At 37.6% G+C, this 17884-nt stretch overlaps 1 protein-coding gene across 2 annotated transcripts in view; it reads right to left on the reverse strand.

The window, feature by feature from the left end:
- The window catches only part of LRP12 (LDL receptor related protein 12), a 102060-nt gene extending 91943 nt beyond the window's left edge, over positions 1 to 10117 (reverse strand). Inside the window, exon 1 of one of the 2 annotated variants that reach the window (XM_031947109.1) lies at positions 9925 to 10117. In XM_031947109.1, the coding sequence (XP_031802969.1) occupies positions 9925 to 10003 (79 nt within the window). In that variant the 5' untranslated portion in view covers positions 10004 to 10117. The remainder of the gene's footprint in view (positions 1 to 9924) is intronic. The other variant, XM_003760320.4, reaches the window with a different exon arrangement.
- Positions 10118 to 17884: the final 7767 nt, after the last annotated feature.

Consider the following 17884-nt stretch of genomic DNA (forward strand, 5'->3'; position numbering starts at 1 on the left):
GCCTTTATTTAAAAAGATGATATTTAAGCCAAGTTTTAAAAGATAAAAATATAGACAAGAATTCAACAAGTGAGGGAGGTGGGGAGAAGAGGACATTTCATACATGGGGACCAGCATGAGCAAAGATAGTACCTGAAAAGTGCAATTCAAGTTTAAAAGGAAAGAAAATTATCTACTTAGCAAAAATGTAGTTCGCTAAGAAGGGAATATCATGAGAAAAGCAGTTAGTCAACAAACATTAATTAGGTACCTTATTAGGCTGAGAAAGAATGGAACTTAAGGCTGGCAGACTACTTCACTAGTCCAGGCATTAGGGTGATGGAAGTGTTGGCAGAGAAAGAAGTGTATCAAATAAATGTTACAAAGGTGAAATCTAGAGACCTCAGATTGGGGGATGGGGAATGGGGGGGAGGGAAAGAAAATAAGGTGTTGATGACACCAAAGTTTTAAGTCTGAGAGAAGATGATGGTGGTGCCTCCACATTAGTAGGTTTATCTGAAATGGGGGAAGAGGAGTGGAGTTGGAAGAAAAGACCTGGGTTCAATTTTGAATATGCAGATTTTGAGATGTCCTAGGACAGACAACTAGATTAAGATACCTGAAAGATGATTGGAGATGCAGAAGAGCAGCAGAATGGTTAGGACTGGATAAGAAAATCTGCAAATTATCAGTAGAGAGATGACATAAATCCACAGGAGCTGATGAAATCATCTAGTGAAATAATACAGGGGCAGAAGGACCCAGAATAAAAGCTCTATGGGGCATTAGAAAGCATGTATGACCTGGAAGAAGATCCAGCAAAGAAACAGTCAGATAGGTCGGTAGAGAACCAGAAAGAAGAGACTCACAAAAACCTAGAAGAAGAAATTATCAAGAACAGTTTGATTGACAGTGTCAAAGTCTAAAGAGAGAACAAAAAAGATGGAAGATTGAAAAAAGAACATTAGAATTAGTAATTAAGAGCCCATTAGTAACCTGGAGGGAGATGTTTTGGTTGAGTGATGAGTTTGGAAGTGAGACTAAAAGGAGTTAAAAAGAAAGTGAGAATGTAAGCACCAACACAGATAGCCTTCTCAAGACAGGCCAGGAAAGGCTAATAAATTATGGGTTCAATAGTTGATGGTAGAAATCTAATGAAGGTTTTTTGAAGATAGCAGAGGCATGGGCATGTTTGTAAGCAATAGACAAATAATTAATAGAAAGAGAGAAGTTGAAGATAAGTTGAGGAAGTGGATAATAGAAGAGGCAATCTAAGACAAGATGGAATGAGATAAAATGGGAAAGAAGGTAGTAGAAAGCTTTGAAACTTTGACAAAGAAATCTAATCTTTACTCAGTAAACAAGGAGTCACTTAAAATTTTCTGAGCAGAGAAATGGCCTAACTAAATTATACTTGGGTAGGTAAAAACTTTAAAGCTCTCTATAAATATCTCTTATTATTACAAAGGTTGCTTTAATTTAAAAAAAAAAAAAAAAAAAAGATAGCCCAAGCAAATAATGTGTATGAGAATGATGGGAGTAGGAATGGAGAAAGGAAGAGTTTAAATCTTACCTTCTATAGATCTTTCCTGGTCCATTCCACTGCTAGTTCTTTCCTTCTAAGTTTATCTTCCACTAATATTGAATATATGGTGTAGGTATAATTCTTGCATGTTAATATCTCTCATTAAGATGTGAACTCCTTGAGGGCAGAGGCTATAAAATTTACCTTATATCCTTAGGGGTCAGCATAGTGCCTAACACATAATATACATTCAATAAATGCTTATTAACCTATTACCTCGAAAATCAAAATCCTCCCAGAATGCAATATGAACTTCCTGTCCTCTTAATAAATATCTACTGACTGGCTAATATACAAGAGATATAGCAGAGGCAAAAATCAACAGAGAAAGCACTGTTATACAATGCAAAGAAAGGTCTAAGGTGAGCAGAATTATGCCCAAGATTTAAAATATGGTAAGAGTGTGAAGCACAAACAGAAACAGTGATATACAGAGAAATACATTTAAGTGGAAAGAATAAGCATGTTTTGGGACATTTTAAGTTTAGTGTGCTCGCAGAACATCAATGTCAACATCAATGGTAAATACAGTTCTTGGCACTCAAAGGAAAAGTTTAGAAAACTACAGATACTGATTTTGGAGCCATTCACATAAAGGTGGTATCTGAAGCTAAAACTTCAAAGTAAGTGAAATTAGATGGCCAAGAGAGAGCATGTGAAGAAAACAGGACCAAGGACAACTACAAAACATCCACATAAATGGATCAGAAGTAATAAATAGCCAGTAAAGGAGACAAAGAAATCAATTATAGATAGGAAAAGAACAGAAAATTATGATAATCCTGATAATTATGGAGTAGTCATAAGGAAGGGTTAACAGCATCATAAAACTACGAGATCAAGGAAGATGATGTCCAAGTATAGCTTATTGGACTTAATAAGATGACCAAAGGGCATATTAGATAATTAGCTAGCATAGTTCCCAGCATACAGCAATTGCTTAATAAATGCCTGTTGACTGAATAATTAGTTTCTATAAAATGATGGGTACAGAAATCTGATTTTAAGATAAGGAATGAATAGTTAGTGGGGAAGAAAAGGCAGAGAAACTACTTTTTTCACCAGACCTGTGATTTCTCTGGTAGAAAGTCATTCATGCCTTCCATAAAATTTAGCAAGCAGCTGATAATTTGGAGTCTTAGAGAACTAAGAGGTTAAATAACATATCCTATCACAAAAATTAAGGTTGAAGCTTTCTATCCACAGCATATATTATCTTATAAATATGAAAAAATAGCAATATTTCTTATCTTCTTGAATGGATAATGAAGCAGAGAAATCTTAAAGAATGGAAAGGGGAAAAAATAAAGGAACTGAGGGAATTTATTCTAAATCCTCATTATTGTCAGTGAGGAAGTCATCTGCTGTAAATATAGGGAGTGGGAATAAAAGACGAAAGCGAAAGGTCTGAAACAGTCACTAAGAAATGAGATAAGGAGTCAGATCATCTTTGGCTCTTCATTATTCCCTCACTTCATCCTCACATTCAATCAATTCCAAAATCCTGTTGATTTAATCTCTACAATATCTAAGTTGTTACTTCTTTTCCATTCTTACTCCAACTATCCTAGTTCAGGACTTGCTAATAACTATTCTTCCTACCTGTAATTTTGCCCTTTTCAAAGCATTCTTCAAAACACATACCCACATCACCCTTTCATTCAAAAAAAGTCAGTGGATCCTGATTTTCCTACCAAAAAAAAAAAAAATTAAAAATTCTTGATCCTGGCATCACAATCAGGAATCAACCTATCTTCCCTTTTAGCACCTTATATTTATCTTATCTCATACTACTTCTTATGTATTCTATATCATAGAATACTTAATGTCCCTTTCTTTGTCCCTACTCTAGTTTTTATTTTCAATCATTGAAATTTTTCTATATCCTTGTTCATGTTGTCCACCCTACTCAAAATGGACTTCCTTCCCCCATTTTCATTAGCTGAATTTTCTCTTCTTTTTTTTCAAAGTCCATTTGAATTGAACTTTTTCCAAGAAACTCTCTATTTCCCTAGTCAAGTCAAGTCATCAAGCTTACTATGTGTGAGGCACTGTATTAAGTACTGGGGATATGTAAAATAATAGAAATAGTCCCTGCCCTCAGAGATTCTCAATCTAATGGAGGACATAATATTTAAATAATTTTGTACACATACAGAAAATACATACAGGGTAAATTAGAGATAATCTCAGAGGGAAGACATTGGAAGGGGTAGACAGGATATGAAGCAAGAAGGGAAAGTAACAACAAGGGGTTCCTGCAGAGAAAGTAGAATTTGAGCTGAGTTTTTAAGAAAATCAGGGAAGTCAGGAAACAAATGAAGATGGAGAGCATTTCGCGCTAGGGAAAGTCTGTGTGCTGTAATGTGGGGAACATCAAGAAGGGTTCTATTGCTGAAATACAAAGTATGTAGAGAAGAGTTAAGTATAAAAACTCATTGGAGAGTTACAAAAGGGTCAAGTTGTAAAAAGCTTTAAAAGTTAAATAAATCATTCTATATTAGATTCTGGAGGTAATTGTGAGCCACTGGCTGACTTATGTTTTAAGATGATCACTCTGACAATATGAGAAGATGATGAGCTAGATAGTAGTGAAATACTTGTGGCAGGTAGACTTCAAAAGGCAAAAATAATCCTTCCTCCATGAAGTGATGAGGGACAAGTACTAGAGAGATGGCATATCAGAGGATATAAAGAGAAGGATATTAGACGTTATGAGGACAGAAACAAGAACACTTGATGGCAGAAAGACTATAAGGAGTGAGGGAAACAACTAGGTTTCCAACACAAGCAACTGGGAAGATGATTGTGTCCTCAACAGAAAAAGGGAAGTTAAGAAGATAATACATGCTGTAGATAGAAAGCTTGAATCTTAAGTTTTGTGATAGGATAAGTTATTTAACCTTTTAGTTCTCTAAGACTCCAAGTTGTTAATTGCTTGGGGATAAGATAATTAGTTCTGGTTGTGGACATATTGCATTGAAGATGTCTATGAGATATCCAATTTTAGATGCCTAATAGAGTATTGGTAATTCTAGACTAGAGATCAAGAGAGAGATTAAGGCTTGATCAACAGACTGAAGAATTATCTGAATAAGAAGGATAATTGAACGTTTGGGAGCTGATGAAAACACCAAGGGAAAAAGTGTAAAGTAAGAAAGAAGAAGATGGCTCAGAACAGATCCCTGAGGGACATTCACAGTTAGTCTACATGATCAACAGGAAGATCTAGTTTTTAAAAAAGGGGGGGAGGGGAGGGGGAAAAAGAAGGAAGAAAGAAACAAACTCTGTGGTGTGACCAGACAGGTAGAACCAGAAGAACCAGGAGAGTAGTGTCAGGAAAACCTAGATAAGGGATATTAGGTTAAAACAGAATATCTGGATAATGAACTCAGAAGGTCTAGGCTCAATTCCAGGGATTTGCCACTTAATACCTGTATGAACTTAGGCAAGTTATAACTTCTCTGGGCTTCAGTTTGATCGTGAGTAAAATGAAAAGGTTGAGTTAAATGATCTCAAGGTCTTTTTCTGGATCTAAATAGATGCTATTTCTGTAAAATGCAGAACATTTTGTATTTTCTCACTGCCCAGAGGTTGTAGTAAAGGCAAATATTAGATATGATGTTTTGTGATATACAAAGCATTTCCTTATAGTCATTCTTTGAGATCATTCATTATCCCATCTTGTAGATAATGAAACTTAGGTTCAGATACTAAGTGGTTTGTTCAAGATTACACAACTGGAGGTGGACAAATGGAAGGTTGTGGTCAGGGTGAGATTTGTTATTGGGTGAGAAAGTTATAGAACTTGTAGATCTGAAAGGTGGTAAGGTCTTTGGTGTCAACAAATTATTATATGGCTCAGTAGAATGAGCTAGAATATGGATAAACAAGGTTGAAGTAGGGAGAACAAGACTGAATATTTGGGAGGATAACAACTTTCTAGCTGATGACAACTTAGAATTCTACAGAATGCATTATCTTCATTTGTTTTTCACACGTCTTGATCTTCTATAACATTTTGACTGTGAATTCAAATAAAGCAGTATGTTGCATAAAAATGAACTGTTTCACTACTGAAGGCTCAAGTTCAAGATTTCATTCCCACCTTTCAGGAAGTTCTACATTCTCTCCAAAATTTAAATGATCAGGCTCAACTTCAAGTTTTTATTCCCATCTTTCAGGAAGTTCTACATTCTCTCCAAAATTTGAACTTTAAATGAATTCTTAAAGAAATTATTTATAAAATGATACTAACTCATCTGGAAATATGGAAAATATTAAATATATAAAATAACATATATTACATTTTGCTGTCTTCTTAAATGGCACTGGCCTCCTTGCTATTTCTTGAACAAGATATTCCCTTCTTCTAACTTGGGGCATTGTCACTGACATCCCCCACCCCTTATTTCTACCTTTTGGATTCTTTTAAGTCCCAGCTAAAATCCCACATTCTTACAGGAAGTCTTTTCCAAATTCTCTTTTAAGTACAGTCCCTATCCTCAGTAGATTATTTCCTATTTAATCTGTATATAGTTTATTTGCACATAATTGCTTGCATGTGGTCTCCTTAGTAGGGTTGTAAGCTGTTTGAGAGCAGGAACTACTTGATTTTCTCAGCATCTCCATTGCTTAGCATAGTGTCTGCCACATACCAGGCACTTAATTTTTATTGACTGATTTGACATGCAAAAGACTTTAAGTTTAAACACAAAAACTAACAGCATTTACCTTTTTTCTCTCATAACATTTACTAAAATGCTGTGCACAGAACAGACTTTACAATCTTTACTGAATTAATTTGCAGTCAGCAAAACAGTTTTAGTTGACAATCAACTTATTGATAAATGTCATCATATATCTACCAAACATTCACTACAAGCAACATTTCTCAGTTTTCTTTAAGTTAAATAATTCAAATACAATATCTTGAAATTTTCTGCACATACTTCTCAGACACACATATACACAGAACTAATAAATATTAAACTTTCATCTGAGAGAAAAGGGGTTTTCAAAAACAATGAAGCTATTCCATTTGCTGAGTATGGGGATACCAATAGAAAAAAAAACAAAAAACACAACTCTATATGCTACTTGATAGCCCTAGCTAGAAAACATGCATTCATATCTGGGATTCTAGGAGGCACTTTAAAAAACTGCTAATAATTAAGAGTTTAGCACACTGTGGAAAGAGTTCAGTTTAGAGCCAAGACCACCTAGGTTCAAGTCTCACCACTAACATATATTCTACGAGACCGAAGGCAAATTATTTAACTACTCTGAGAACTCTCAATTGTAGAAAAGTGACAGCCTGTGTTGAAAGGGAATTTTCTCCTCTGGGAGTTTCCTAAATACCAATGAAATAACTGCAATCCCTTTCCCTTACTAATAGTACCAACACAGTTCCTGGGGAGAGATCCTGGTTATTACTAGTGTTCCAGTTCCTTCAAAATTACAAGCTAATTTAGAGATAAGATAAAGAGCATGCCCCCTCAATTTAGTCCTTTGTTTCTAGTCCCTATGAGCCTTCAACTGCCAAGATATATTAACTGTTGCCAGGTAATTGTACCTATCCAGCAATTTCTTCAAAAAGGAAAAAAAAAATCCTGCTTTAGATAATAATAGAGATTCCAAATATGTCTTTGGAGTTCAGAAAAGTTATTTGTAAGAACCAAAGGTACACACATCTTAGTTCACCCATAATGATCATGTTAGAATGTGTATGCCAAAGCAAATAAATGCAAAAGTATATAAGGCAAACACATGAAATGTTTCAAAGCGTTATTAAAGAAAAAAGTCAAAATTATGCAACATTAAAGTTGATAACTAAGAAAGGGCTGTATGAAACAGTTAAGAGATGGAAATGGCTTAATGTAAGTCAAGCATCCTGGTCTTAGTAGGATCTATGTTACAGTCCCTGGGAAGAATTAGATCTTTTAAAGCACATTAGAATTGCTTTTGAAGACATTTGTGCTACTCAGAAAATGCTTTTTAAACAAAGAAAATCACAGAAACTCAAAGGGCATTTTTTGAGACATTCTAGTTTTTTGACTGGCATAAATCCAGATATGGGTGGATAAAATGAAAAGAAAAAAATGTACAAATACAAATATGTTTCCCAGATAGATGTAAGTCAATGATTTCTTTTCATCACAGTAGAAACGCTGCTTGATGGTATGCCTGATTTTCTACCTTCTCTTTTCTTGCACACTGAAATTCTTAATCATCACTAATTTTAAAAAAGATTTTTATGTTTATACTCAAATTTGGCAGATAATTTAGGTCTTTTCTTCTGTTACACCAGAGGAAACACTTGCAAACTAAAAAACAAACTACTTTTTAATGTTTTATTTAGTATAAAACTTCCCTAGAGAATTCAGGAAAGCAAACAACCTATACATTTCCTGCTGTCCCATCTCTGGAGAATGAACTAATTCCAGTCTAAACTCAAGGGATAAAGATTAAAAAAAAAATAGTCATACTTAGGCAAACCAATGCAATTTTGTATTCTAGAATAGCATAACCTAATAGTTCAAATCAATGGCTTGTGTTTTAGACATGTTTAGTATACAGCTAAGTATATTCAAGTTCTTAGACTAAGTCTGACCACCACCACTCTCTTCCCCTTTCTCCTTACCAGTTTTCTACTGCTCAGGACCACCCCAATTTGAGGTAATCCTCCAAATGCTGTATCAAAATCTGATGCTCCTGTAGGTAGCTTACTAACCTCTGATGTGAAATTCAGCCTCATAAACTGATAATCATTGCTAACTCATACAATGAACAATCAGAAATCAAGTTATTGATCTTAAAAAGAAAAATCATAGGGTTTACAAAATATTTTCCTCAAAAACCTTGTGAGCACTGTAAAAGCGCTATATATATATATATATATATATATATATATATATATGTGTGTGTGTGTGTGTGTGTGTGTGTGTGTGTGTGTTATAGATGGTTCAAACAAGGTTTAATGAGGTTAAATAATTTACAATCTATTTATATATTTATATAGCTAGGAGGTATAAAGATGGAATGCTAAAACAGGTTTTCTTAAATTCAAGCCCAGATTTTTTTAGACACATAATGCTACCTTGGGTAACAACAATCTCAAATCCAGAAGACAACTGATTAACCTATGAGGATCAAGTCATCTTTTTGAAAAATCTAAAAGCATGCTAACAAACAAGAACCAATGGATGCCACTTGAGGCAAATAATTTTACTATAATACTTTATAACTTGCCAAAAGTTAAGATAACTACCACATAATACCACTGATGGTTGTTTTCAGAAAAGACTATGACAATGCTCAACTGTGACATATGATCACTGGAATCTTCTGAGTTCAAAAGGAGTGTATTTCAGACTTACCAAATAAGTTGATTTGAGTTAAATTAATTTTTACTGTTTTCCCCCCTCAGATCAATTCTGGGTACTTAATGTGTTGACCCCAAGTGTACCGAGTAGTCAAACTTGGATTAAGAAGCTAGAACAAGTCACGGAGTCAAAAGGTGGAACTGAGTGTCCCTCTCGGTCCTTCACATCCATTAGTTTATTCATAATACTCTTTCCAGCCCTTATGGGAAGCTTTAAATTTTAAAGACATTTCTGAATTCTTATTTTTCTTTCTTAACCAGAAAAGGCAAAAAGAAGTCTCTTTATACCATTTCAAAGACTAGGAAATAAAAGTTGAAGAAAAAGAGAGGATGTCAAGGGTGCTGAAGTGACAACGGGGTTCCGAGACTTGCAGAGATCTTCCGTAAAGATAGAAAGAACAAGGTAAAGCACTCAAGAAAGAGACAGGGAGATGGGGCTGGAAACTATTTACAGGCCTTCCTGTGCATGCAAGCTTCTCCCAAGTGACTAGGACACAGCATGCCCGTACGGAGTGAGCCTCAGCCCCCAAGGTTCAGGAGAAGGGAGCCCGAGAACATCGGGAGACAGGGGGATAAGGGGAGGGCCAGCTTTCGTGGTCTCCGGTGAAGAGAGAACTTCCTGAGAGAGTGGGGAAGGGGTTTCTGAGGGCGAGGAGAAGTCAGACCCAACAGCCCACGGGGAAGGAAGGTTCTGTTCCTTTCAATACTTTTCCCTCTTTTTGGGGGGCGGGAGGTTGGTTCGGGAGGGAGCCCGGGCCCTAAAGCCCAGGACAACTCCGCTGCAACCCCCGCAGGTGGGAGCACAAGCGCCGCCTTTGTGTGCCCGCAGGAGCCGGGCTCTCCTCCGTCCGTCCCAGGGGAGGCCCCGGGGTCGGAGGGAAAGGGGGGGAGGGAGAAACCGGGGAGCGGGGGGGTTCCCGGCTTTGTTCAGTCACTGGCCAAAACGGGGTGCGAGGAGGGGGAAAGAGATACTTACCGCCCACACTGATGAGGAAGAGCAGGAGCTGCGCTGACCTCCAACCCGGGGGCTCCTTTGTGCTCCCGCAACGGGCCATGGCCACGGCAGATGGATGGAGAGAACCGGGAGGAGGAGCCGGAGAGAGACGCCGCGGCCGTCTCTCCGCCGCCGCCGCCGCCGCCGCCGAGCCCCCGGCTGCTCCCTCCCTGCACACACCGCGGGGAGGGAGGAGCCCGCGCGCTGCCGGAGCCGCCGCCGCCGCCGCCGCCGCGACTCGCGCGCACCCCTCCCTCCCTCCCTCCCTCTTTCTCTCTGTCTCTCTCTCACTCTCTCTCACTCTCACTCACACTTCCCCGCGGAGCCGTGCGAGGACACCGCGCGGAGTAGGCGGCGCTGGGGGCACAAGGCTGGGAGCGCTCGGGAGGCCGCCGGGGTAGGGGGGGGGGGGGCGTGCACCGGCCTCGCGCCACTGAGACAGCCCCCCCACCGCCGCCGCCGCCGCCGCTCGCCAGACTGAACGCGAGCTCCCACACACACTCATCCGTGCGTTCGGCAATCCCTCCACTCCGCCTGGTCCCGCTTTTCCTCCCAGCCTCTGGATTAGAGGCTGGGAGACCGTTTTGAGTCTCGGGAGGGAAGGGGGAGGGGAAACGTAGGAACTAGACCGCCACAATCGATGGCCGAGCGCCTAAACGCCCGCGACTGTCTTCTCTCTTTGAGCTGGGGATCCGCGAGCGGAGCGAAGTGGCGGGGGCCGAGGGTTGGGGGCAGGATGGAGACGAGGTAAGCTGTAGCGCTCGCTCTCGGGTGGCGGCAGCTCTCTTTGGCCCGTCTTACTGGGGCGGGGGCTCCTGGATGAGTAGGAAGGACGGGAGTGACCGTGGGATCGAGAAGGTCTCTCCAGACGGAAAGCTTATGCGACTTGGAGGAAGAGAGCAGGAAGAGGAGGAAGCCCTCGCGCTGCGGGACGGGGGAGCCCCCATCTGTGTACAATTTTTGCGCACATTTTCAAGCCGAGGAGGCTGCGTCACACGCGAGTGTACACAGCCTGAAGTCAGGCCACAAAGTGGAAGCGCTGCTCCGACGAACACCGAAACTGCTGGAGGCCCTTGGACGCCCCAGCCGGAGAGTCCCAGGCTGGGCTGGGACGCGGAGGCGAACTGCGCCCGGAATTGCGCTTGGAGCGGCAAAAAGTGTGTGACGGCATCCGCCGGTGTCGAGCGTCATCTAACTCAATTGGACCACCGTCCAAAAATTACTGGCGGAACTTTTAAGCCGCGGAGTTTTCAGCAAATCATCCTGTGTCTGTCCCTCAGTTTCTTCATGGGCAAAATGAGGGATTCGCGCTGGATGATCGCCGGGGGTTCCTTCGGATCTAATCCTTTTGCCACCCACCTCTGAAGTTCTGAATCTGACAATCAGCAGTCATTACTTATAACAAGAAACCTTGTTCTTGTTCCAACTGTGTGAGAACACAGATCTGGGCCCAGTGATATTTCTGTTGGCCTCCTAATTGCTCGTTTCGATATTCTTTTCCAACAATTGATAGTATCAGAATTTAGTATAACAACTAGTACGGCGCGTAACAATTGATTAACTTGTAACCACATATCAACAAATTTCGAGCCCAAGAGAAATTTTTGGCAAGAATTAGTATCATAATTCATACCGTGAAATGCACTACAATTCTGCAATACAGAGGTTTTTCGTAATCTTCACCATAGGCTCCTCACAGCATGGCATGACCCTGAAATCTTACAAGACTAAAATAACAGGATGCAAGCTCAGGCAAGTTCTATGAAGCTGGAAGGTCTTGAATATGATATGGTAAAGGACTTCTGTCCTGTTTGAGAAACAGCAGCCTAAGGAAACCTGGAGAGATTTTATCCCCACGTTGACTGGAATGGTAGTGGTTGTTGTTTTGTTTCATTTTCCCCCTTTCTTCCAGCTACTGTATCTCTCTAAGACTTATCTTTGAAGTATTATTACAGTATGTTTTTTAGTTGCTTTGCTATGTTGATTGCATTCTGGGATTCTTGAATTCCCTCTTTGCCTGTCTCTAGAGAGTACTTCATAAAATAAACAAATGTGGTTAACCACTGTGGTAAGGACTGTCTCTAGGCAAAACTATGAAGCCTGTAAAGTTACCTTTAGGCACCCCTTTCTTCTTTTTTATTATCTTTTCACTCACTCTGTGTTATCCAAACACTAATAGCTACAACCACCATTCACCCTGGACCGAAGCTTGCTACTACTTGACTGCCAAACCTACCCTCCAGGGGGAGGGGAAAAAAAAAAAAAAACTTCTGGGACGGTGGCAGCCTCCTAATACCACCTGGCATTTCCTTAACATCTCAACTATTTCACTATCTGAATTTGTTTCCCTCTTTTATTTCGCCCCATTGCAGTCCATCCTCCAATGAGGTCTCTCAAAGTAATTTTTCAAAATAAGAATCTGACTATATCTCACTCTTAGTAAACTCCAGACACTCTCTATTACCTTCAGGATCAAAAATAAAATCCTCTGACCTTGCCCTTTTCCACTTTTCTTGTCATAGACTTCATCCCCCTCCACATAATCTACTAGACAGGGACATTGGCTTCCTTGCTGTTCCAGGTACTAGATATTTAGTCTCCCAACTCCAGGTATTTTCACTAATACTCCTCTATGTCTAGAATGCCTTCTTTCACTTCCATCTCTGACTGCCCTGGCTTCTTGTTTCCGCTAAAGTTCCACAACAATAAGTCTCACTACCCCACTTCATAATACTGCCTTTTCTTTGAGATTTTCCCTTTTTTTTTTTTTTGTATATGTCTTGTTTGTTCATAAGCATTTATTTGTTTTTTTTGTTTGTTTGTTTTTTTCCACCTCACCATTAGACTGCAAGTTCTTTAAGGGCAAAGACCATTTTTTTTTCCTTTGTGTCCTGTACCTAGTACTCAGTAAGTGCTTAATAAACGCTAGCTAACTGACATGATTCCCTTCCTCCTCCAACCTTCCCAATGCTGGCATCCTCCCTCTGAGAGTCTCTCATTTACAGAGTATATATTTTGTGGAATAAAATTGTTTTCTTTTGTCTTATTTATTAGGATGTGAACTTCTTGAGAACAGGTACTGGTTTTGCTTTTATATTCCTGGTACTTGGCTTAATACTGAGAAGGCTTAATAAATACTTGTAGATTTTTCCCAGCTCAAGTCTACTTTATCTCAATCTCCTTTCTTTACCACATGTAAAAGTTTTCCTATTATGTGACATCCTGCCAAGAACCAATATTCTCTTAGTTGTCATTTAGTAAATTACAAAATAAGCTAATTCATTCACTCCAGCCTTTTAGTAGCTCCACACAAGTAAGTTTTGTTCTCTCTCAAGTGAGATGGTGTTTTAACTGGGAACATTTCATTTAATTACAGGAATTAAATTATGATGATTATCCAAATTCAACAAGTTGGTAGGTGAGTGGATTTCATGGTAGAAAGTCCTCTTAGTTTCCTTCAAATCACAACACTGACTGACAGTTATCTCTTCAGACCAAGCATAAGACTGGCACTAACTATATACATGTGCTCTATGACAAAAGTTGACTATGAGAATCAAATGAGGTAATACAAAGGCAACCAAAAGCTCAATAAAAGTGTCAATGGTTCACAAACATTAAGAACCATAAGCACTAAACAAAACTGCTAGCGATACTAACACAAAAAAGAAAGTCCCTGTCCCAGAAAAGTAAAATTTGAGAGAAAAAGACTATATGGAAAATAAAGTTGAGAGAGAAGGGTTAGAGAGCACCCAGTGCTAAGGCTTAGTTTTGAAGCCCTACAAGTACAAAATAAATACATTGCAAATGAATGGTATCATCTTCCCCATCAACAAGCTCAGTTGCATTGTTATAAGACTTTGTTCCAAGAGAATTCCAGTGATATCTAATCCAAGAAACTTTTTTTTTTTTGATCCAGATTCCTTGTAGCATAGCAAAATGGAATGAATAGGCATTTTTTTTTGTTTGTTTCTGGTTCTCAAATTGTTTTAGAGAAATTCCCAACCTTCTTGCTAATGTTTGCAAAACAAATGGAGAAAAGGGTGATGTGTCAACTATTGAGCAAGAGTGCTTTGTTGCTCCCTCCCCCATTATCTTTATGATTGCCTCAGGGTTTCATTTGATTTTAGTTATGAAGCTACTTGATCTTAAATGGCATTTTAAGTTTTATTTTGACCTATCACTTTTCCATGCCCCTATTATTGTCCTTCATTATATTTGAAATCTGGGGAATTTAAAATCAGGGAATATAACAATAACTGGCATTTACAAAGGGCTTTAAATATATTATCTCATCTGTTCCTTCCAACAGCCATGAGAGTTAGGTAGTCTAGAAGTTATCATTCCCATTGTACAAAAGAGGAAAACAATCAGTCAGCAACAATCAGATCTAACTCTTTCTGAACCCAAGCCCCAAACTCTAGCCTCTATGACCCTGAGTCACCAAGACCAACAAATCTCTCCTTTCCTAGTCCAGACCTAATTCCATTTAATAGACTCTGAGAATCTCATTAGCATTGTGGTTATATTACTGGAAACTCAAATATACTTTTCTGAACAGCATGATTTTATTGAAAATAAGTCAGTGGTAGTAGTTCTACAAGGCTAAATAAACTAAATCTTTGAACTTCTCCCAAGGAAGATTGTATTATAAAGCAACTTGATGGATACATATGAATAGCTAAATCAGAAAGATTTGTTTTAGTCCAACAATAAAAGATTTCACTTTGATGAGGTTTGTTTACAAATAAATTGTTATTTTCATTACAGTCAAATAATACAAGGTAGCAAATGAAATCCATCAATCTTAGGTAACATTTATACCAGTTTGCAAGTACATTTATTATTGTTATTTATTATGTTTCTTGCAATAACAGGATATTCAGTATTTTGCCAAGTTGTCATTCATAATCTTGCTCAAAAATATGTGGACCATGTTCACAAAAATCTAATGCTGCCCTCAAAAATCCCACTTGCTGATAGATAAAGCAAGAAAATCTGCTGCCTATTGTTCAAACCTACAGTCATGTAAACACGGATACCTTTGATAATGATGCTGACCTCTTGTACAAAAGCATACAAATGTGGGTCAGTTACCTCCACTAACACAAGAAAATTAGAAAGGGCTTGAAAGTTAATTGCAGTCATTGGCATTTTACCAAAAAGAATATTGTATATTTATTTAGACCTTATTTATTTATTTATTTAGACTTATTTGGGAAACTCCCAGGTGTGGAAACGTCTACTAATGGAAATGAGAAACTCTTCCATGATTTATAATCTAGTAGAGTTGCCTAGAGCACCTGGCCATAGGAGGTTATATTAGAGGAAGGTGTTGAACCTGGATCCTCTTGAATCCTTCAAAATCCTTCAACAGACTGCTTTTCTTACATAGCCACTAAGTTCCAAAATGTAAAAGTTTTCTCTCAAGCACATTGATTTTACAAAATTACATCATCACATGTTGCTCTCGAGTCTATTATCTTCTTCATTGTCCCTAGTGACACACTGGCAACTCTGTTTCAGGGCCAATTTACCTTATCAAATTTATGGCATGTAACTTTTAGGTAGTTCAGGTAATGTCAACATCATAATCATCACTGATTCAAATTGCAAGGTGGCTTCATTCTGCCTTAATATTTTATTTTTCTTATGCATAAATATTTAGGTTTCATTGGAAATTACAGAATCTAAGGTTGCTTAAGGGCTTTGTCTTCCGAGACCTAGAGGAGATTATTTTTCTTTCACAAAGATATCAAATTATATTAAATCTGTTGGTTACAGGTACATAAAAAGACAAATTATTAGGTCCAAATAGATAGTCACAGTTTTATTAAAAAAAAAAAAACGAAAAAACAAATTAACTTTAGAAATATCAAGGTAGGTTTGCATTTTTTAATGCATACCAGATGTGATGGAAAAGAGCAAACAATTTTTGATTCCAATAGTCTAATATTTAAGTAGTTACATGGATGAACAGATGTTTTCTTGATTGGATTTTTGAGGAAGTAATAATATCCCTGATCCCCCCCCCCAAAAAAAAAATGAGTGTTATCCCTCCAAGATATTTTGAAAATGGAATGATCATATTTAAATAAATTCTGGTAGAGTATACTTTTTCTTCTTATTGTAAACTACTTTCTCATCTCTATAAAGTCTTTAGAAGAATAAGTTTAGAAGAATTAAGGATATACTTGATGACAGTATGAATGATTTTTGTAAATAATATTCTTTTTTTCCTCTGAGGCAATTGGGGTTAAGTGACTTGCCCAGGGTCACACAGCTAGTAAGTGTTAAGGGTCTGAGGTCAGATTTAAACTCAACCTCCTGACTTCAGGGTTGGTGCTCTATCCACTGTGCCATCTAGCTGCCTCTGTAAATAATATTCTAAGGCAGATTATTTTACTCTAGTCACACAATTGATTAAAAACTACAGCAAATATAAGAACCCATGGTTCTTATAGGTTTTAATTTTTTAATTAAATTTTTAAAAAATTATATTCAGTGAAGCAAAATACTTTCTTAAAAACTCTCCTCCAATAAGGCATATCATATATATGATCATATATAGATCATATATATGATATGCCTTATTGGATACATATGTATATATGTATCTCAAAATCATATAAGATTCCTTGACAGATGAAATAACTAGTTCAATGGCTTCAAATATAAAGTGAGAAAGTATACTCCCCAAAGAGATCTGTCACTATGATGGAGGATATCTAGTAAGTACACAGTCCAAATGGAAGATACATTCCCTTCAGATGGTGAGGTTCTTCATAAGTTCTCATTTGCTAATGACATTATTCTGATTGCATCAAGTTCTGAAAAACAAATTTTAAATGAAATTTGTAATCATTCAAGAGAATTCAACCTACCTATCCACATAGGGGAAAAAAAATAAGAAAGGAATGCCTATTATTTAGATTTTCATTTGCAGAGGGATGGATAGCCCAAAGAACTGGTTCATCAGTACCAGAAAGACATTGCATATGTACCAAGGAGCTGTTTCATCAGTACCAGACAGATATTGCATATATATATATATATATATATATATATATATATATATATATAAAATGTGCCAGGTTTTGAATGGAATAAAGAAGAGGAGAAAAGATTAAAAGATTAGCTTGCTTATAGGATATTGAGGAGTGATTTTATGACCTCCCAAGATTCTCCCTGAAATTAAAGTCCATCTTTTAACATAAATATTCTTTCAATAACACTATAAGGCTACAAAATATGAAATACCACAACCTTCAAAAGAAATGGAATTTAGGTCACCCAAAAAATAATGAAGGAACAATAGACAATAATTTTGTATTGTATTGAATCTAACTGGAGCGATTCAAAGTAGACATTTAAGTCATTTACCATTCTAAATTTTTAATCCTATAGGCCCTGGTAAACAACTAGATAAGGAAATATGTCAGTCACATGTATTCTCATTTGTTTCCATGCACTTAAAAAAAAAATAGAAGTCCATTAGGACTTAGAGTAGATTCCCTTTGGAAGATTTACAGGAATACATGGAAAAGGAATTGTACAGGATGAAAAGGTATAAATAGCTGCAATCTACACCACTACAAAGACAACCCAGATCACTAGAGATCACAGATTTACTTAAGTATTGATGTCCATACTGTAAGACAATTTAACAGTTTAGCTAATTAGAAGTTAATCAACTTCATATTCACATTAATAAATTCTGGTCACTAGCATAAAGATATATTTCACTTGTTTTTTGTCATCACTTCATTAGTTGAAGTTTGGGTAGTACTTCAAAGCAAAATATTATCTAATATATTGCCTACATGTAAACAAAGCTCCATAATATAATCTCAGCAATTAAATTTCACTAAATCATTTGAAGTCAGTATTTTAAACTCATGACTTTTTACTTTATATATATATATATATATATATATATATA

The sequence above is a fragment of the Sarcophilus harrisii genome, chromosome 1 (genome assembly GCF_902635505.1).
Source record: "Sarcophilus harrisii chromosome 1, mSarHar1.11, whole genome shotgun sequence".
Lineage (NCBI taxonomy): Eukaryota > Metazoa > Chordata > Mammalia > Dasyuromorphia > Dasyuridae > Sarcophilus > Sarcophilus harrisii.